This window comes from Nyctibius grandis, chromosome 25 (genome assembly GCF_013368605.1).
Source record: "Nyctibius grandis isolate bNycGra1 chromosome 25, bNycGra1.pri, whole genome shotgun sequence".
Classification (NCBI taxonomy): Eukaryota; Metazoa; Chordata; class Aves; order Nyctibiiformes; family Nyctibiidae; genus Nyctibius; species Nyctibius grandis.
Window position 1 is genome coordinate 5,854,337 of NC_090682.1, and position 19,987 is coordinate 5,874,323.

The 19,987-nt window shown below is 44.7% G+C and overlaps 2 protein-coding genes across 2 annotated transcripts; both read left to right on the top strand.

Moving 5' to 3' along the window:
- Positions 1 to 1,646: 1,646 nt before the first annotated feature.
- BCO2 (beta-carotene oxygenase 2) lies at positions 1,647 to 13,897 on the top strand. Its single transcript, XM_068418320.1, has 11 exons — positions 1,647 to 1,841; positions 2,930 to 3,141; positions 4,659 to 4,774; positions 6,696 to 6,798; positions 7,590 to 7,718; positions 7,861 to 8,021; positions 8,537 to 8,704; positions 11,182 to 11,319; positions 12,027 to 12,209; positions 12,908 to 13,018; positions 13,232 to 13,897. The coding sequence occupies exons 1-11, from the start codon at positions 1,720 to 1,722 to the stop codon at positions 13,343 to 13,345; spliced, it is 1,557 nt and encodes a 518-aa protein (XP_068274421.1). The 5' UTR covers positions 1,647 to 1,719; the 3' UTR covers positions 13,346 to 13,897.
- Positions 13,898 to 15,655: 1,758 nt separating this feature from the next.
- On the top strand, positions 15,656 to 19,679 carry PTS (6-pyruvoyltetrahydropterin synthase). The gene is made up of 6 exons (XM_068418393.1): positions 15,656 to 15,758; positions 16,613 to 16,692; positions 17,611 to 17,633; positions 18,220 to 18,276; positions 18,597 to 18,667; positions 19,163 to 19,679. The coding sequence occupies exons 1-6, from the start codon at positions 15,685 to 15,687 to the stop codon at positions 19,302 to 19,304; spliced, it is 447 nt and encodes a 148-aa protein (XP_068274494.1). The 5' UTR covers positions 15,656 to 15,684; the 3' UTR covers positions 19,305 to 19,679.
- The last annotated feature ends 308 nt before the right edge of the window (positions 19,680 to 19,987 follow it).

A 19,987-nucleotide genomic window follows, 5' to 3' on the forward strand; every position in this document is an offset into this window, starting at 1 on the left:
ATGGTGATCAAGGCCATGAGCAGTTAAATCCAGGGCAGCTGCCCCAGGCTGCCCCACAGGTGTGTTCTATATCATTAAAGTCAGGGTCACTATAAAAGGCAGAGCTGCTGGGATGGGGGGCTCTTTGCTCTGCTCTCGTCTATCTCCTTGTTTTTGGTTACTATCCCTCAAGGGACTTGCGACCACTCTATGAGCTAAGTATAATTTTGTGTCTTTTGTATTAGTATTGATACTGGTTTTCTTATTTTATTAACTCTGTTTAAATGTCAACCCACAAGTGTTCCTCCTTTTCCCAATTCCCTTTCTTGGTTGGGGAGGGGAGATTGAGTGATAGAACAACTCATTATTTTTTTAGCCCTGGGTGTGAGCTAAATGGAGAGAATTACTTGCTATGCCTGTTTGTTTCCCTGTGTTCTGGTAGGACAAGGTATTAACTTAGACATTCCTGTTGTGTATATAGCTTGCTCTTAGACACTTTCTAGACTATGTCTTGACATGAATTCTAACTAGTTGTATTCTGACTAGATCTGATTTTGGGAAGGATTACTGAGGTGATCATGTGAATGGCAAGGTTCTCGCAGGAGAAGGAACATGAAATGGAGTTGGCTTGCTTAGCCTGGGAAGTGATATGATTGCTCACTCTAAATACATGTAGTAAACACAACAGAGGGAGAACTACCAAAGCCACATAACAGTGCTGACAGAAGAACAAGGGGGACAAACTGTCCAATGAATAAAGTCCTTCTGCAAATTCAAAGGATTTTTCTAATCATCTGGGCAATGAGCAGCCTTCCAAATAGGCGATAAGTGCCAGGAAACATAGTAACTTTTAAGATAGAGTTCATATATGTGACTTTCTGGGACAGCAGTTGGGAGGAGATGACCCAGGAGGTCTTTTCCAATCCTGTTCAGGCTCTTTTGTGAAGTTTATCTTTCTAAATTCCTGTATGTAATTATGCTGCTCTCCAGGAAGTTTCTGTGTAGTGCCGTCCTTGGTCATGCCATCTTTGTTTCTGCTTGGATGTAAAAATATCTCCTGAGGGGCATGCTGCTCTCATTTTTTTTGCGTATTTTACATCTTTACAAATTTTATCTTGGCCTACTAAAGCTGTATTTCTGCAAATACTGATGGCAGTCACTAAACCCGCAAGGTGTTGATTGATATGAAAAGCCTCTACTTTCTTATGTCTAAGGAAATACTCTGAAGCACTGGTGTTGGGATCAGATTGAGTGCTTCATATAGGATCTAATCAGAACCTAATGGAATTTTAAGAGGGAGAGGATGGTGGTGGTTTGATGTTAATTGCTTTAGCTCTGCAGCCTGAATTCTTTATCTAGCTAACTTACCATGTTAGAGATATAACATGGAAGAGGTCTTGCAATTTACCTTCGCATGCCTAACACCCATTCTATCTGTGGCTGTTCTGAAGAAGCAAGCTTAGGAAAATGCTGTCTGACAACTCAGTTCTTTTGCGGATATTCTCCTGTCTGAAATAGCAAGTTTGAATATCCACTACAGCTTTGCTACTTGCAGAATGCTGTTCTCCTAAACATCCAAACTCAAGCTCCAGAAATTGTCTGTTTATTCAAGTGAAAATCTGTTACCTGCTTTTTGTTCTCACTGCTTTCTTTGCAGGTTTAAAGAATTTCCTGCCTAGCCCATCAAAAGAGCAAATCACCTCCCACAGCCCGAAGGGTCTGCAATGCATCTCACCCTTAATGCAGACGGTAGAGGAGACCCCTCAGCCCATCCCAGCGAAGGTCAAAGGACATATTCCCAAATGGATTAACGGCAATCTTCTGAGGAATGGTCCTGGGAAGTTTGAGTTTGGTGAGGAGAAGTAAGTCCAGATTTAGTGAGTTTGTTAAACGATTCTGGCCTGAGCTCTGCCTAAACCCTAAGCCCCCTCAAATGTCTCACTACTGTTTGGAACACCTTGTAGTCTACTTTTAAGTAAGGCAAGGAAGAAATGCTTCTCTTATCATTTTTTAAGAACAGTTGCACCCTCATCTGGAAACTCCCAGTGGGCTCTCTGAAAATAGGAGCATGGTTAACTTAGTAAGGTTGGAGAGGCTGAGTCACAGAGAGGCTGTGACCTACTCAGAATGATATAATGAGGGAACAGAGCAGGGGATTAGAACATCCACTCTCCTAGTCCTTTGTCATTAACAAAAGTCCATCCCATGAGCACTCTGAAATCTGGGGCAGGATTTGTAAGGTTGATTGCACTAAATTGCATGAGTTGCTTTAGAAGCAAATCCATATCACTTTAAAAATAAGATATTTCAAGAAGGCAACTCCTGCCTTTGGCTTGGAGTCTGCCATTCTAGCTAACTGAAAAACCTAGCTCTTCCTCCAACAAAGCTGATGGCAGCAACTGGCCAAAGGTGAGCATCTTATCCTATTTCCAGAGATAGACCATAACGTTTTCTCAAAGTCTCAAGAAATTTTTCGTTTCGGAGAGAATAGCATGCTGCAGGCAGCTGAGAGCTAAAGGCTCCTTCTTGTGCAGTTGGGCTTTTGGTAATAATTTCTATTCTTGTTGTACAGTAAAGCACAATTTCTGTTCCCTGTGCAGAAGTCTGCAGAGTGATTGGTTTACCAGTATAGATTATTTTCCCCAAAAGCTTACACATAGCACTTTCAGAAATCCCGGAGGTCCACTTTCAAAAGTAAGATAGGGAACCCAAATCTCACTGGAAGTCAATGTCTAACTTCAGGTCCCACAGCTGCAAGTACACTTGATTTGTTTCCCTCAATTTAAATGTTTTCCCAGACTCATCACAATGCTATTCATGTTTAAGTGTTCATGGGGATCTGGGCATTAGCTTTTTACAAACAATAGTAAACCTAAAGGCAAGAGGCAACAGTATAGCAGAACATCATATAGTGCCCAACTCTTGTTCTCTTATTTATCTCTTCTTGAAGATTTAACCATTGGTTTGATGGCATGGCCCTATTGCATCAATTCCAGTTGGAGAATGGCACAGTGACATACCGGAGCAAGTTTCTGCAGAGCAGTTCCTACCTGACTAACAGCAAGCACAACCGCATCATGGTCTCAGAATTTGGGACGCTGGCAATGCCAGACCCATGCAAGAGTGTCTTTGGGCGCTTCATGTCACGCTTTGAGATGCCACGTAAGAGGATTTCTAAGAAATAAGAAATGTTCTGAGGTTTTCTTGGGGAACTTGTGACTAGGTTTAAAGGGAGGTGTGAGGAAGTCTGGTAGACCCTATTCTGAGCCCACGTTTTTCTTAGAAGATGACCCCTTGGAACAGCAACAACAAAAAATGCAAGTTGGTGTCAGGCTTAGCTGGGAGAGGCACATTCAGTTTAATTTTTTTACTGCCAGTTCAGCTCACTTGATTCTAACGCTCGTTGCAAATTTCCAATAGAAATCTTTCCCAAAAGAACACCCTGTGCAGTCCTGATAATGAGCATTACGATCTGCCATTCTACCTGAGACACAGCTTTGCCCTTAAAACACCTTGCCTTGCTAAGCTTGTAGGGTAAGCGGGCTAATCCTTCCCTTCCTGTACTAAGGTGCAGGAGATGATAGGAGTAGGGTGAGAGATGGTATTGCATAGGAATGGAAGTACCATTAGCTATAGGATTCTGTGTATGTTAGGAAAGAAATAGGCTTAAATGCAAGTGAAGTACTTTCCACTAAAACCAGAACAGACCTAAAGTTTGCAACTTGTTGCTCATATGTGTGACCATCTTCTGCTTCTTATCTTTCCCAAGAAAATGGATCCTGTCCTGCCATGTTGTCTGATCTCTTCAAAGATGCTGATGCCTTCACTCATGGGTCTGCATAGCTCCCCAACTCCCCACCCCACCCCAGGGCTCTCAATAAATTTCAGAACTATCTACAGCCCCCACCTTCTTTTCTAAGCTCCAGCAAGTGGTTCCTGCACACCCTTGCCTGTTTGACTCTTTACACATGATGTAGGCTATTCCTCACTACAAGAAGGCCTGTCCTTGGGCTTTTCCTGTACTAAGTTCAGGCTCTGTGTTCACCACACACACAGTGTTCAATTGGGGGAATCACTTTTTCCTCAGCTCTTCTCAGCCACCTGGCTAATGAATCTCATCTCTCCTAGTAGTAGCAAGAACAGCTCTGGCTGTTGTGCATATGTAGCTCTTAAAAGGTGTCTCCCTGACTCAGTTTTAAAGAGAAAGAGAATAGGGAAGCAGCAGCATTCCCTGTCCAAGTCCTGTCACACAAATAGTGTCCCTGCCCTCCCCTCAGCCCAAGTTGTAGCTTCAGGTCTTGCCTCTCTTGTTTCCAAGGCTGTAAATCAAACATGGCACTGTTCATATGGCTCTCAGAGGACAGGACTTTGGCTAGGGAGGAAAGGGAGAGGGATGTGAAGAAATAAGAGGTCAGAAACAAAGAGCATATGGAAGTATGAAGATTATCTTGGCTTCCCTGCAGTGATTTTCACAAGAACCAGTCCTTGTCCTTTTATCCTGAACTCACCTGTGCAGACAGTTTCCTGAGTGCCTTTGTAGATTAGTGAGATATTTCTAATCAATCTCAGAGGGATTAGTGTCATTGCAAATGGGTTTATTTGCTTAAACATGTCTAACCTTGCTATAATGTAACGCAAGCTTAAACAGAGCTGTGTACAACTCTGGGATTTTTTTTCAGAACCAAGTGACAATGCCAGTGTGAACTATGTTGTGTATAAAGGAGACTATTATGTCAGCAATGAGAACATCTTCATGTACAAAGTGGACCCGGAAACGCTTGAAACGAAGGAAAAGGTGTGGGCAGGTGGGATAAGGGGATTAGCTTATGGTACAGTTTCTAAGAGCAGCAGGGGGGAACCCAGGTTCCAAAAGAAATGATCAGTGCCGCTCTGGGCCACAGCCCTAAGCATCTCTTCATGGTATGCTGAAGTCCCTGAAAAATCTACTTAGCGATAAGGCAGCTCTCATGAGTGAAGATTCAGTCACTGCCCACTGTAGCAAGCAAGGGGAGAGACAGATACAGACTTATTTCCGTTTGGGTACAGCTGGCATTCTTCCAGTGCACTCACTACTTGTCTGGACTTGTCTGTACCTGCCAGTGTGTGAAGAATAACAGTGCAGACAGGAAGAAGTTAACATCACTGATCTCAGCTCTGTGTTCTTGCCCTGTCTCTTAATTCTTCCTATCTGTTCCGTCTATCTCCTTCTTACACCCCCAGCTTTAAACATTCCAAAACAGCCCTTCAAAGCCTTGACTAAACCTCTGTTGCAAATGGGTGGTGAAGTCAATGTAAAGTCAAGTCAATGTTCAGCTGCCACTTTATTTTCTCCCATGCTAGCAAATGAACAAGAAGTCAGAGTAGAAGCCTTCCTGTATGTTCTGTGCATTATCTCACAGGAGCGTGGCTGTATTTGAGGGAAGAATATGACTTGTGAAATGACAGCTTAAGATATATGTCCCCCTCTCTGCACCCTTAGAGGGGATTTGGGTATTTGCTGGGCTGGACAACTGTGAGAGGACTGAGGAAGGATTCTGCCATTCCTAAATCAGTATTAACTACCATGCCTGTATGTTACCAGACTATTTAATACCATAAAATACCAGGCTCAGCACACCCTCAGATCTCAAAGGAGGCATTCCAGGAGTCCCTTCCTCTCTACAGGATCAGTTGTGAGTCATGAAGAAACTCTGTTTGTGAAGTATAGCATGCTACTTGCATATTGAAATGGAGAGTTTGACAATTTGCTGTTTTATCCATTTTGTAAACCATAATGCAGCGATTAAAAGATGCGTGGGTATTTTTAGTTTGAATGTTCAGCTCTGTTGAGCCATCTTGTCATTAAAAAAAATTCCCCTTAAGCTGCTTTTTAGATGCAGACTGGTGTTTTTTGGCTAAGTGAAGAAATGGAAGGGATGATTAACATTTAAACTCTCCGATTTGAGGTGCCTTAAAAGGACATGGTTTTCTAAGCTTCCGATGGTGTGGCCCTCTTTTCTACTGGGGCCTTCCAAAGGGTCTCAGGTTGGATACTTGAAAGCTATTTTTTTAAACTTTTGGAAAAGAAGCATATCTTCCATACTTTAATTCAATGCATGGATTGATCTTCCTCCAACTTTTTCCTTCAGACTTTCTTCCCAAAACATCCCCTCCACTGTCTGAGCCCAAACCCCACCCTAACCCAGGAACTAGGAATACATGTTAACAGTACTCACAATTGTACCTTCGCCCTAACTATTCCTTCTAGCTGTAGACAGTGAAGCTGCAGTGTGTCCTCTGTGAGGAGAGTAAACACTGACTGTCAATTAGCTATGGGTGCTTTCAAAAACTTGGTGATTTTTTGGGGGGCAGTGACTGTCTCTTCATGCATGTCTGTCTGTGGGTATTACACAGGGTCCTAGCTAAAATGCTTATGTGGGGAACATTCCCACTGTGTCAGCACTTTCTGCTATTAGTAATGTTCATGTCTCCCAGAGAAACAGCTAGTGCTATTAGTCACGTTTTACTGGCAGGACTAACGCAGAGAGAAATGTTAATTTTCAAGGATTTCAGGAAGATTGCAGGCAAAATGAAAGCTTAAGACCAGATCACACATTCAGGCTGTAATCATCAAGCTATTCTTCAGACTTCCATGAAACTAACATTTAGAAAGACTGTGGCTTGCTACAGAGCAACAGGAGATTTCTGTACTGACTGAAAATCTTTGGCATTTGCAGGTCGACTGGAGCAAATTTATTGCAGTGAATGGAGCCACTGCTCACCCTCATTATGAGTCTGATGGTACAACATACAACATGGGCAATTCCTATGGGAAACATGGTAAGACTGGGCATGGCCAGGCCTGGCTTGTAGGAAGGGTGTAAAGGCTGCTTCTTGCTGCTGCTTCAAGGAGTAGTCGTTGAAGAAACTTCAGTGTCTAAAGAGACCTTGAAATTGCTGTTGAATTGCTCAGAGCTAGTATTCACCATTAGTTACATGAAAGCCTTCTTTTTTAGGTGCCTGAGGCCTCTGAAAACAGCCACTGCCCTTTATTATGATACCTCAGGCTGGTTCCAGTTCACTGAACAGTTGCCCAGTTTTGATCGGTATTCATTCTTGCTGTTTTCATTTCCTTTTGGCTTTAGCAATATCTAGCTTTGCAGCACATGCTGTTTTCAGCTGGAGAGACCAAACTATAGATTATTATTTAAATGTGCTATTCTTTCCTGCCCATATGCTCAGATTTATTCAATGAGCCTCAGTCATCGCCAAGGCTCAAAGTTTTCATTTCCTCTGGTACACAAGCTATGAACTTGGTTTTCTTCCTGATGCTGTTATTATATGATACTCCAGGTTAATATAAGGAATGCATTGCAGACAGTAAAATTAGATGGCAGTCTACCAGACTGAGAAGATCCTTCTACTTCCTTTCAAGCTTTTTTTTTTTTTGCTAGGTAATCCTCAGTTGATTGTTTTATTGACTTAACTGCCTTTTGTTTTTTGCTCAGTTTAGCTATGACCATGGTTCCTAGTACTCTAGAGAATCAGAAAGGAGCAGAGCCTGACTTTGCTTTCGTGAATGTGGACAGTCTCACATCTCAGTGGTGTTGAACGCCCTTTCTCCTTTCCAGGGTCTAGGTATAATATCATTCAGGTCCCTCCACAAAAGTCTAACTGTAGTGACATGTTAGAGGGAGTGAAAGTGCTGTGCTCCATTGCTCCAATGGATAAGATGAAACCCTCCTACTACCACAGCTTTGGTAAGAATGCTTTCTATCTCAAACTCTGCAGATTTAGCCTGCTATGAGGCAGAAAGGGCTGTTCACTGCTCTCTGCCCCTGAGATTTTTTTATTGTCTCATTGCCTAATACTCAGATGATATCTCCTTCCTTCTCTTTTCAGGAATGAGTGAAAACTACATCATTTTCATTGAGCAACCTATCAAGTTGAATCTATTGCAGATTATCACTTCCAAACTCCGTGGGAAAGCCATTTCTGAAGGGATAAGCTGGGAGCCTCAGTACAATACTCGCTTCCATGTGGTGAATAAGCACACTGGGGAGGTAGGAGGATCCTTGGCCTTTCCAGCAGCTGTAGCTGTAATCTTAGATCCCAAGAGAAGAGTGATGGGTAGCAGCCACAGATAGCTGTATGAATCAGCTCAGATACTGCAATATAGGCTTTATAAACATGGGTGTAGGTTTATTAGAAATGGGATTACCTCATGCATTTTCCTCTCTATTGGTTAATTTCTTTGCCAGTCCTAAAAGAATAGGCAGAAATAAGCAGTTTGTGGTTCCTAGGACTGCAGCACAGGGACTGAAATGCAGTTCCCAAGTACTACAGGGTATAAAAAGGTCAGTCATAGCCTGGGAATGATGCTATAGGGATGGAGTCATGACAGCAAGGGGCCTATCCTGGGCTGCTTTACATACTTACTGGCTTAAAGCAGCCATTTGGTAGTGGCACAAGATGAATCCAAGGAATGAGTGGGGAATGAAATGGGGGAGAGAAAACTTTTTGAGGTGTGGCTAGGATCTTTAGAGAGGAAATTTAGCCTCTCTTATGGTCACTGTAGGTGCTGCCAGGGCAGTGGTACAGTAAGCCCTTTGCCACTTTCCATCAAATCAATGCCTTTGAAGATCATGGCTGTGTGGTCCTTGATTTGTGCTGCCAGGATGATGGAACAACTCTGGCTACTTATAAACTTCAGAATCTGCGGAGGAGTGGGGAAGGTCTGAATCAGGTAAGAGCTCTCATTTGTGTTGTGTAGGATCTGATGGGGCCATGTGCTGGCTGAGTTACTTTTCTGAAGCCAGGCACAGGTTAGTAGAATGGAGAACACTATGGGGGACCACAAGACGGAGGATGTGAGCTGGGGAAAGCAACCACGACTATATGGAAAAACTAAAATTATGATCTGTTGATATGCTGGTATTTTTCTTTCCTTTTAAGCCTCTTGGCAGATAATCTCCATGGAGCATTTCTTTGAAACTTTTAAAACTAGTCTGTGACACAGATCTCCATCAGCCTGGCAGCATGTACTTCTGGTTTAAAATCTCATTTTCAGTGATACTAATTTTCCATATCCCTGTGTAATAATTTTTTTCCCACAAGAAAATATGCAAAATAAGTTTTTGCATGGCTTTTAAAGGGCAAAATAAGAAGAAACCCTGTTGTTTAAAGGCATTACTTCAGAAAATCAGAAACACAAATGTCACAGAAACCCTAACATTGTTGCTCCCATTCACCTCACAACAGCATGTACTCATAAATCACTATATCCAGCTCTGTCAAAAGCACCGTTTAAAGCCATGTAAGAGGCATTATTTTGCATAGGTCATTCATGGGAAAAGTGGGGGTGCTTTCAATTTCTTGTACTGCAGATGTGTTTATTGGAAACCCACCATATTGTGGGTGAAGGGCAGGCACTTCTACAACATGTTCAGACAAATCTGAACTTCCTCTGTCTATGTCCTGAGCTGCCTAGAAGCAAGTCAGTTCTGATCTGAAAAGTGTATAGCTGTGTCCCCACAGGGTCATTTTGTTCTGCCTTCCTTTGTTGTTTTCTTTTGCAAAGATGTGGTGAGCATTAATTCAAGTATTGGCATAGTGTTAATACAACCGTTTGCTTTGCAAACTGATTCTAGCTTTTGTTCAGCCTTCTCTGAGCACAAAAGAGCTGTAATTTGATGTGTCTGAAGGTGTCCTTATGTCAACATTAGGCATGTATTTCCAACACCCACGTTCTTTAACTGACAAGTAGTATAGCCATTAAACTGTATACACACACATCAGTGCAAGTCATTTCAGAACAGAATCTTAAATTTAGGCTGTACCGAAAGACTAAGGCATGCCTGAGCATGATTTGTCTGTTTTCCCCGAATCATGCTTAGTGCTTTTGCTTGCAGACTAAACCATATTTTGTCTGGCAGAGTTCCCTAACCAGTTTAATGTGGTTACATAAAACATAAAAGTTTTGAAAATAGGGTTTCAAGATTAACACGTATGATTAAAGTGAAGTTTCACGTTGAACGGGTGAGTTACAGGTTGACGTAACTGAAAAACACCAAAGCAGGGTCCTTGCCACCTATTTTATTTAGAAGGCTTAATATTTGGAAGTATTATGGGTTTTAAACTTGACTTGAACAGAACTTTGGTGGCAATGGTGGAATTATTCCTCCCATGCAACCTGCTGAATGTCTGCCACACTGGTGGCTGCTAGTTTGCTCTCCCTTTTGCTCCCTAAGTAAATCCACCACTACCCTAGACTTTCCAAACATGAAGTCCATCTGTACGTGAGAATGGAAGAGGATAATTGTGCAGGCTAACTTCTGGCATTGAACGGAGGTAGAGTAGTCTCCTTATGCTCGCCTTATCCAGGGGAGAGGGAGGTTCCTCCAGAGACTGATGTAGAGCCTTTAGTCAGATATTTCCAGTTATCCTCTGGACAAGCCCCTCCTTCTGTTAATTTCACAGAGAGCCAACGTTTATGCTCTGACATTAACAGCAAGCAGTATGGTCAGTGTCTGTATCATACTGCTGTCCCACAAAGATCTGAGTCTACAATCAAGCAGTTCTTCTGAGGTTTTGTAACTGCATGCAGCTTATATACTTATAAAGTTGTTTTTCTATGCATGTTTCATATTATTTAAAATAATGTGGAAGTTTCTCAGTGCTTTGTTTAGCCTCAGGCTTCCACAGTGGGACTGCCACCAATCACCAACAGGGCTGTAAAGGGTGGGTTTCCAGCAGCGATATCCCCTCTGCTTGCTCAGTGCTACGGAGGTCACATTTTCTGTAATCCCCCTATTAGCTCATGATCTCGGTTGGGAAAGAAGGGCCTGAGTCACACAGTCAGTGGGGCATATGTGGACAGGCTGTAAAAAGGATCAATGTAAGTCTGTTCTAACTGAATAAAATATAGTGCAGCATGTGTCTCAATGCTGGATTTGGAGGATGAGTGATTTGCATACCCAACTCAGCATTAATTACTGTGAAAGCAATGCTGCCCCATTTAATTGGTTGTCTATTTGTTTTCTGCTGTAAAGTACTGGAACAATCAGAGCCCTTTCCAGAACTTGGTAAAACACATGATAGAAAGAAGAAGATTTCAGGGGTGCAAGGAATGTCTAAAAATTCAGAATTTTTTCAAAAAAGGGCACTTAGCCTGGAGTGCCACTCTCCTCTATCACTGTAACTTTCTGTCTGTCTCTGTAATAGGTTTATGACTCAATATCACGAGCTTTCCCTCGTCGCTTTGTTCTCCCACTGAATGTGAATTCAGACACACCTGTGGGGAAGAATCTGAACCCCCTGTCTTATACATTGGCAAGGGCTGTGAAAGACACAGATGGCAAGGTATGTATTAAGGACTTGCATAACTGCATTTATGGCTGTAGTGAGATTGCCTGCAACAGTTATCATCCTATGCTATTATCATCTCAGATCTTGTCCACCAAGCAAGCAAGGAAGGTTTGGTCATTACTAAGATGGGGCTTAGTGTTTTAGTACAAAGACTACCACGTTGCCTTAAATGAGAGCAAAGACAGCTCATGACTTACCAAAAATGCCCAAGTGGATTATGAGCCTTTATGATAATTGGCCAAACTTCAGCTTCTTCATCAACGAAATCCTCCATGCTTTCACTTGGGTACAGAACTGCTCTTTGCTTCCAGCTCTGAATAGCCCTACAGGGTGGCATTCGGTGGTATAGAAAATGTGTTGTCCACTATGAGTGGAGTAATCTCTGTGTGTGTACTCTGTACATCAGTTTGCTGAGTGCTGGACCTGGGATTTTCTGAGCTAGCAGTGCAGGAATACATGGACGTGGTCCTATTTTTCACATTAGACTGATCCTTGAAGTTTCCATGGTCTGTGGTGATGAGTCAGTTCTTTGGGTGAAGCAGATAAGAGAGACGGAATTGGTGCTTCCACCTGCCTTAGTGTCAGGCTCATCTTTAAACATTTCTTCTCCACAATGGTTGCGCAGTGGATTGATGGGACCAGTCAGGTCTTCTGCCCAGTGAAACCTCAACTGACACTCCTGTAATGCATGCTTCTTCTAGGTCTGGTGCACACATGAAAATCTCTACCCTGAGGGCTTTGAAAAGGTTGGGGGCTTGGAGTTCCCCCAGATCAACTACTCTCGGTACAATGGTAGGAGGTACCGTTACTTCTATGGATGTGGTTTTCGGCATTTGGTTGGAGATTCCTTGATCAAGGTTGATGTGGAGACTAAGAATTTCAAGGTGAGGTGAAGTGAGAATATCTTTTTTCATCAATGGGAGTCATTCCACTGAACTGGCCTTGAAGATATGTCATTTACTAGGCACTTTACTCTTTAGGGGCCTTCTTTCAAATGGGTCTGAGATGAGATTCCTAATTTCATCTCTCACCTAGCACCTTGTGAATGTGGCACACTTGCCATTTTAATTGTTCTGCTCCGGATACTCAGAGTGCCCTCCTTCAGCACAGCTTTGCAGTGCTGTGGCTCTGCCTGCAACAGGAGCAGCAGCTATTCCCTCAGGTGGTAATAGTGATAGATCTCCTCTCTGCTGACATGGCACCCCTCTCTCCTCACTGGCTGGGCCCACATGGTCTGCACTAGGGTGATGTGAAGGTGATTGTGCTGGCTAGGATGGTGGTGTTTTCTGAGCTTGTAGCTTATACCTGTGCCAGCGCAAACTGTTGGATGAAATGAGTAATAGGAACCCTTTTCACTGCCTGTTTGCATGATGCCTGGCACAATGGGCGTGCTGTCACAACAGTGGCACCATCACACTACTGGAATCAAACTATTTAATTAAAAAGTTGAAATATAGGTTTCTTGGAGCACAGAGTATGCCTGGGTATCTTTGTGGGGAGCAGTCCAACTTGCAGCTTTGCTAACTGTAGTAGACAAGTATTAATGAAATTTATTTCATCCATATGTTACTGTACTTGCTAGATTTGGCAGGAGGATGGAACCTACCCATCAGAGCCTGTGTTTGTGCCAGTGCCTAATGCCACAGCAGAAGACAGTGGAGTCATCTTGTCTGTGGTGGTCTCCCCCACTGAGGTAACTTATTGCTAATACTTCATCAAAGTCACATAGTATTAGGTGTACTTTCTGAACCACAAAACTGAATTCGAGGCTCTCTGGCAGGTTTAGTCTGTATGGTCTGGTTGTACCTGACTGTATGGGCTCCCTTGTATGCAGCAGATGTAGTGGGTTGGACACTGGAATGAAGTTCAGCATGGGCATTCATTTTGGCTTTCTTTCATCTTGCAGAACCAAAGTGCTTTCCTGCTTGTCTTGGATGCAGAGACCTTCAGAGAATTGGGGCGAGCAGAAGTTGCAGTGCAAATGCCTTATGGATTCCATGGCATCTTTACTTCCCACTGACTGAAGACCTTGTCACCTTCTGTAACTCAGGGCCAGGTCAGGCTCTGAAAGAAACCTCTGCTTTCTTTTACCTCTCACCTTTGCATTATGCCCTGGATGAAGGAACTGCTTTTTCTCTATCACAGCCTCTGAGTTACTGCTGTATTCCTAACAATATACAGCAAAGGGTCTGAGGAAGGCAGAAGCCCCTTCACTCAAACAGCCCACTGCTTTATCTTAATTTTCTGACTGTCTTGATAGATCGGTTAGCAGCAGTTCACAAAGGCCACCACAGAAAAGCCGTGCAAGGGAGAAAATGGAAACTAAGATGACCATTACCTTTCCTTGGTAGCAGTGTGCTCTGAAGGGAAGGGAATATCGATGCTTAAGGCAGTGACTGTGGCTGCAATGTATAAAGCAGAAGAGAGGAGTAAAACCAACTAGTAACAGGTAGGGCCAATGAAGGGATGTAATTTCATCCCCATTGCATAAAGATTGCTTTCAGTGAACTCCAGAAAGTAGATGCAAACACTCACGGAAGCTGTACTTGTTCTTTTCTCTGTACACTAATGGTGCCCTCAAATAAAACCTTGTGAAGTTTCTTCCTTTCTTTCCCTGCTCTTACCAGACCCATGGCCACCTTAGTGCTGCGCCACATGAGGCGACAGCTGCAACCCTGACACACACCTTATTGTGTTACATCGTCTTGTAGACACGTACGACATGTCTCCACCGTGCTCCTGTTCCACTGTGGCTTTGATATCCCTTTGCTCTTAAGTTGAGCAGAGCAGATTGAACTCAAGCACCCTCTCATACACCTGCTTCCTCATCCAGGCTCCTACAGTTCTTGAACTCTGAGGTGTAGGTGGATAGGTGTGTCGAGGGAAGCCCTCTATAGCAACTCACTTGCAGGCTCTGCCTTTGACACTTTGAAAAGTGAAGGCTTCCAGGGGAATGGATTCCCCTCCTGGCTTAAGGACTTTTTACATCGCTTCATTGTGAGAAGCCTGGAGAATGTTTTGAACGACTTCCTTGAGCAAAAAAATGAGCCCTTGTGCCCTAGGGTTTGAAGGAAAGCCCTTGTTTCCTATTTGCAAACTTGCTTTGCTTTTTTTTTGACTTCTGATGTTCTGGAGGCCAGCCCAGACAGAACAGAACCAAATCAGACTGACACTGCCCAAACAACCCACCTTTATCTCCTCTCTGACCTTTCTTCGCCTTCCTTACAGGCCTCGGGAAAAGGCAAGGGAGAGAAATAAGGATTGTACACCGGGGCTGCAGCACTGTGAGAAGGCAGAGGGAGAGGCTCATGCCAAAGCTCGTCTCACAAAGCCACTAGATGGCAAACACCTCCCGTTGCTGGTGCTCCAGCCCCGCCAACCGGCTGCCTCTTCTACCGCAGCCGGCCCCTGGCTGTAACTTGCCATGTCAGCCAGTGGAATTGCCCCCCTGAAGCCTGTCACCCACGGGGGGAGGGAACAACCCCTAGCGAGGTCACATCCTCGGGACTGGAAGGTGAATGATGCTGAGGAAGTGCTTAGTGGCGGCGGGTAGAGTTCTGTCACCATTGCTGCTCTCTTTTAAACTTTTTTTTTCTCTTGGTGAGGTGGGAAGGGGAAAGGCAGTGTCAGAGGTTCATGTCCAACCCTGTGTTAATTGCAACCAGCCGGAGTACCCAAGGCAGGGCTGTAGATAAATAGTGCAGGGGAAGAAAGATGCCCTGCAGTGCCATAGTCTGTGCTGTGTTTATAAAGCTGTACTTCAACAGCATGCAATCCTAGCCCCTGCCTGTGGGTGCTACCTTAAGAGCTGTATTTTCTCCAGTTGCTGTTATACAGAGATCCTGCCCTAAGGCTTGGAGTTTTTCCACTATGACAAACTGGCAGATACACTCTGTTGCCCCTGAGGTACCAAGAATTTCCATGAATTAAGGGAATATGCTGATACAGTTAACCTCCATTCAAACCCTTGCAGCACTGAGAAATCCAGGTTCCACCCTCTCTCCCAAAGCTTTCTGAAAACCACCACACTGGGTGCAGGAGACACGAGCCGGGGACAAGGAGGAGCAGCCAAGCTGCGGCAATGAACAAAGCAGGCGTTTTGCCCACCCGCCCATCAGGGAAAGGCGAGGGCAGGGCTCAGCTCTTCCGACGGCTGCCCTCGGACGCTACGGTGGGCGGGCGCAGGAGCCTGCCGGGACGCGGCACCGGCCGAGGCTCGGGCCCCGCGGCGGACGCTCAGACACCCCGCGGCTGCCCGCCGTGCGGCTCCCGGGCGGCGCTGCCGAGCCCCGCTCCGCCCCGCGGCCCGGATGGAGCCGGCCGCGCCAGCGCGCAGGCACCGCCCGCCGCCGCCCGGCCATGGCACCGGCTGCGGTCCGCCTGGCGCGGCTCTCCCGCACCGTCTCCTTCAGCGCCTGCCACCGGCTGCACAGGTGAGCGGCCCCGGCACCAGGACGCGGGCACACCCGCGGGGCGGCCGCGGCAGCCCGACCCTAGGAGCCGCCCTCGGTGCGGACGCACGAAGGCCGCGTAGAGCTGCGGGGCGTTTGCGGTGGCGCGTTGCAAGTGACCCGGCACGGAGGCGGGGGCCCGGCGCAGCCGCTGTGCCTGTTGCGGGTGCTGTCGAGCGCTTCCGGATTCATTTGGTTTAGTCCTTTTTCTGCAGCCAGTCCTGATTTTAGACGTCAGTGCTTAACTAGGTTTAAGGAGGGCGGAAGTTTTTTTTTTAAATGGGACGCATTGTGCTTGCCCTTTGTAAGCAACTCACCGTGCCCCTAATCTGTCACCTCTTTCTCAAAACTTAGACATTCCTAAAGAGCGCCTTGACCTGAAACATACCTCGGAGTAGGCACTTGAATTTCTTCAAAGGAAAGCTTTAGAGAGGGAAGTCGTCCTTTGTGCTTCTTGGAGAAGCTCCCTAAGCTTTGTTAGTTAATAATAAATAGTAGTATACATAGTTTGCTTCAGGCACTTCCTCCTAGGAGCCCAAGTGATTTTACCGTATTTGTATATGAATAGCTGTTAGTGTTTATGCAGCAGTGTATGAGGCAGTTGTTATGAAACTTGCATATATAAACACAAAACCACAGCCAAAGAAAAATGTCAACAACATGTTTTCATGGGCCAAATTCTCCTCCAGTTCTGCTTGTGCCTCCTGAGCAGGAAAAGCTAGTGGGTTAGATTTGGGAGAGGGATTAGATGGAAGAGCTAGAAAGCAATCACAGTTGAAGTGAAGCTAGGAACATCTGTAATGTATCCTGAAATGCCTTGTCTGTATTTCTCACAGTAAATCACTGAGTGATGAAGAAAACCTGAAGCTGTTTGGGAAATGCAACAATCCAAATGGCCATGGACACAACTATAAAGGTAAGGAGTCAGCTTCCATGCTTACATGTGTAGCTGTGGACAGAGGCTGCCCTCAGGCAGGCTGGTTTAAATGGGGAATAACCAATGGGAGAGCTGGGCCAGTCATGGGTCTCAGCAGAGGCATTTCCCTAGCTGGAAAGCTAGGGAGATGCCTCTAAAACTGTTCGTTGGGGGGCAGGGAAGAGAGAGAGTGAGAAAAAGAGCACAAAGGGTTTTTTCCACCCCAGAGGAGAATCACAGCCAGGTTCAAATCACTGTCTGTCTGTTTTCGTGAGTTCCCCAGTGAGCTCTGATTTTGTTCTCAGCTCCTGGGGTTAGTGGGAAGGAACGCTGAGCTTGTAAGGATGATGTTTCCAAGTGTTTGTCTCTTTTGTTGAAAGGACTTCTGGGTTGAAATGACACCTTGCAGTAATTCTAGTTCTTAGAGAGCTGGCAGCCACCTCATCCCTTACTTTCCTTCTCTGGTATTCTGTGATGTCCAAAGACATGTAAGTTGACCCCACATCTTATGGTCTCGGGGGTCTGGTGATGGTAGGGTCACCTAGAGTGTCTGTATTGTCCAGAAGACTTTGCTGATCAAGAGACTCTGACCTTGAGTGTGCAGGGCACAGGCTGTCACAGCCAGTAGGTACCTGAGAAGTCATCTAGTCTTATCTCTGCCTACAAAGGGCATTTCAGGGGTAGTGGTGTGTCTCTGGACATCAGAACTTGGAGAATGACTTCTTCGATGAGCTGGGTGACTCTGAGTCATTATTGTTTATGAAGTGGATACCTATTTTATAAAAACAGTCCCACTTTTAAGTGCTGGGAAGCCTGCACCAGTGCTTGTGGATTAAGGATGAATGGGTTGTCTGTCCCCATTGGTAGTGTACTTTGTTGTTAGGTTCATGGTGACCTGGTATTTTCTTTTTTTTTCAGTTATAGTCACTGTGCGTGGAGAGGTAAGTGCAATCAACATTTTTTTCCATTGTTCTGTGTATTCTGCAGAGTGAATTGTTTAGATAGCACTTTGGTTTTGATGTTTTCCAAACAACTTTTTGAGGATTTCCAGTTCATAGGAAAGGAGGTTCCTATTCAGATCTGAAACTAAAATTTTAAAGCCTCTTCCTTCTACATTCCCCAAATATGCTGTGAACTACCCAACCTGATTTTGTTCCTGGAGCTGTGCCTTCTCCAGGTGGGAGGATGCCCTGAGGTCAGGCTTGTCTCTGTTTTGTCCCTGGTTGTTCAACCCAGCAGTTTAGTGCCTGTTTTCCTGCTTATGGTCATGCTAGATTGTTGCTTGAAGACTGAGTGCTTCAGTGAGTTTTTCCTACCTAGTGTCAACTTTTATGAGAGAGTGGAACCACTGGAGTTGTTTGTATGCTGTATCTAGCCTTTGGGAACATCACAGTGTGTGAAAGATATTTTTCTTGTGGCTCAGGTGTCCTGAGCACACAGATATTCATAGTCTGATTTGTACAGGCTCATGGCAGCCTTGGTAACAAGGACGTGTAGCTAGGCTACTCCCTTTTGTTTTCTCTGCAGATTGACCCAGTCTCAGGAATGGTTATAAACCTGACAGACCTGAAAGAATATATGCAGGTAATAGCACTATTTTCCTACACATCCCCTGGGAGAATTGGTTAGAGCTTAGCCATTTGCCTAGTACCAGCGTGGAGACATGGTGAGTTGATGATGGTAGGAAATAAAGAATAAATTAAGGAATGATTTAAGACTAAAACGCTTTAGCACTGTGATGTGAGGCAGTACCGTGTCTCCAGCTAGGAAGTCAACAGGTGGATGTAGGGCTCTTATCCTGTTTTTATGTACTGTTGCCTTGCTCCAGTCCCATGTGCATGGTAATTTGAACCTCAAGTCCACTGACCAGCCAGGACAAGATTGTCACTGTTTTCTTTCTGCAGGAGGCGATCATGAAACCGCTTGACCACAAAAACCTGGATAAGGATGTGCCGTACTTTGCTGAGGTTGTGAGGTGAGTGATGGGGACTCCTCATGGCATTGGTTGCAGAGTTAAGCAACAGTCTTCAAGGCTTAGTCCTAAATCTGAAAGAGCAGCCATGATACCTGTGACACACACCTGTGTATGTCAGGTGCTGGGTGCCCTGCTGCCATGCATCCTGCCTCACCGTGCTGGGCTGGGTGCAGGCCTGCTGGGGCAGCTGCCCTCCCGCATACCCAGGAAGGCACCGCTTGCTTGCACCTGAGGAGCCCTTTGCAGACTAGCACTTGTCACACTAGCCTGCTCTGTGGGCAGCTTGGGGAGACAGATATGACCTGTTAATAAGACCTCGTTTCATCCATGTTTGCTGGCAGCGGTTCGAGCCCCACTTACATTCAGGGTGTCATCATGTGAAAGCTGCCCTCATGGCTCCCTGTGGCCTTCAGCATCCCCCCAGGCCCATTCTGGGTACAGCTTCCTCAAATATCGTTGTTGTCAGTTCTGAATCTGCTCATGTTTCACTCTTAGCACCACAGAGAACGTTGCAGTATTCATCTGGGAAAACCTCAAGAAGCTCCTGCCCGTGGGAATTCTTTATAAAGTGAAAGTGTATGAAACAGACCAGAACGTTGTTGTTTATAAAGGAGAAGAAACAATCTATGAAAAGTGAAATGAGCAAAAGCTCAATTGGTCAGAAACTCTGTGGCCTAATCAGATCAGTGGATTACTTCAACCCTGCTCACTGTATTTCCTACACCTAGACATTGGTTATGTATTACATAAGGACAAATACAGATGTTTCACAAGAATTCTTGCAGCAGTCTAGCAATTCAGGTTCTCAGAATTTGTTGATTTGTCTGCTTTTTCTCAAGACATTCCTGTTTTGCAAACCCAAACCACTAAGCTGATGTAAAATTTGCAATTGTGCCATGTTAAAGCAGCTTTCTAGAAAGGAGACAGCCTGGCAAAATGTATGTCCTGTCCAGTCACAAAAGGCTTTGATTTTTCTCTTAATTAAACATTGGATTAATTTATGATTTTTTTATAACCTGTGCTTTGGTGGTGTTTTGATTCTTGATCAAATAGAGAAACATTATTGAGAATGAGAACTACACGATTCTCTCTTTTCTTTTTTTCTTCTTTTTTTTCTTTTTCCTGGGGTCATTTCTTCCTGTGGCTAACAGGTCTTTCTCTGTGTAAGGAACTGGTATAGTGAGCAATATAGTTGTTTACAAAGCAATTCCCAATCCAAACTGCAGAGCTAAAGAGAACAGTGTGTTGTTGAGAATCGGCATGGGAAGCTGAGGAAACTGCTAAGTTGGAACGTCGCAGCCCCAGTGATGTCAGAGTGCC

Excerpts from the sequence above, each read along its gene's own strand:
- BCO2 (XM_068418320.1), top strand. The coding sequence starts at position 1,720 with ATGCAGACGGTAGAGGAGACCCCTCAGCCCATCCCAGCGAAGGTCAAA. Across the intron at positions 4,775-6,695 it reads CGCTTGAAACGAAGGAAAAG|GTCGACTGGAGCAAATTTAT; the intron begins GTGTGGGCAGGT and ends TGGCATTTGCAG. Across the intron at positions 6,799-7,589 it reads CAATTCCTATGGGAAACATG|GGTCTAGGTATAATATCATT; the intron begins GTAAGACTGGGC and ends TCTCCTTTCCAG.
- PTS (XM_068418393.1), top strand. The coding sequence starts at position 15,685 with ATGGCACCGGCTGCGGTCCGCCTGGCGCGGCTCTCCCGCACCGTCTCC. Across the intron at positions 15,759-16,612 it reads GCCTGCCACCGGCTGCACAG|TAAATCACTGAGTGATGAAG; the intron begins GTGAGCGGCCCC and ends TATTTCTCACAG. Across the intron at positions 18,668-19,162 it reads TACTTTGCTGAGGTTGTGAG|CACCACAGAGAACGTTGCAG; the intron begins GTGAGTGATGGG and ends TTTCACTCTTAG.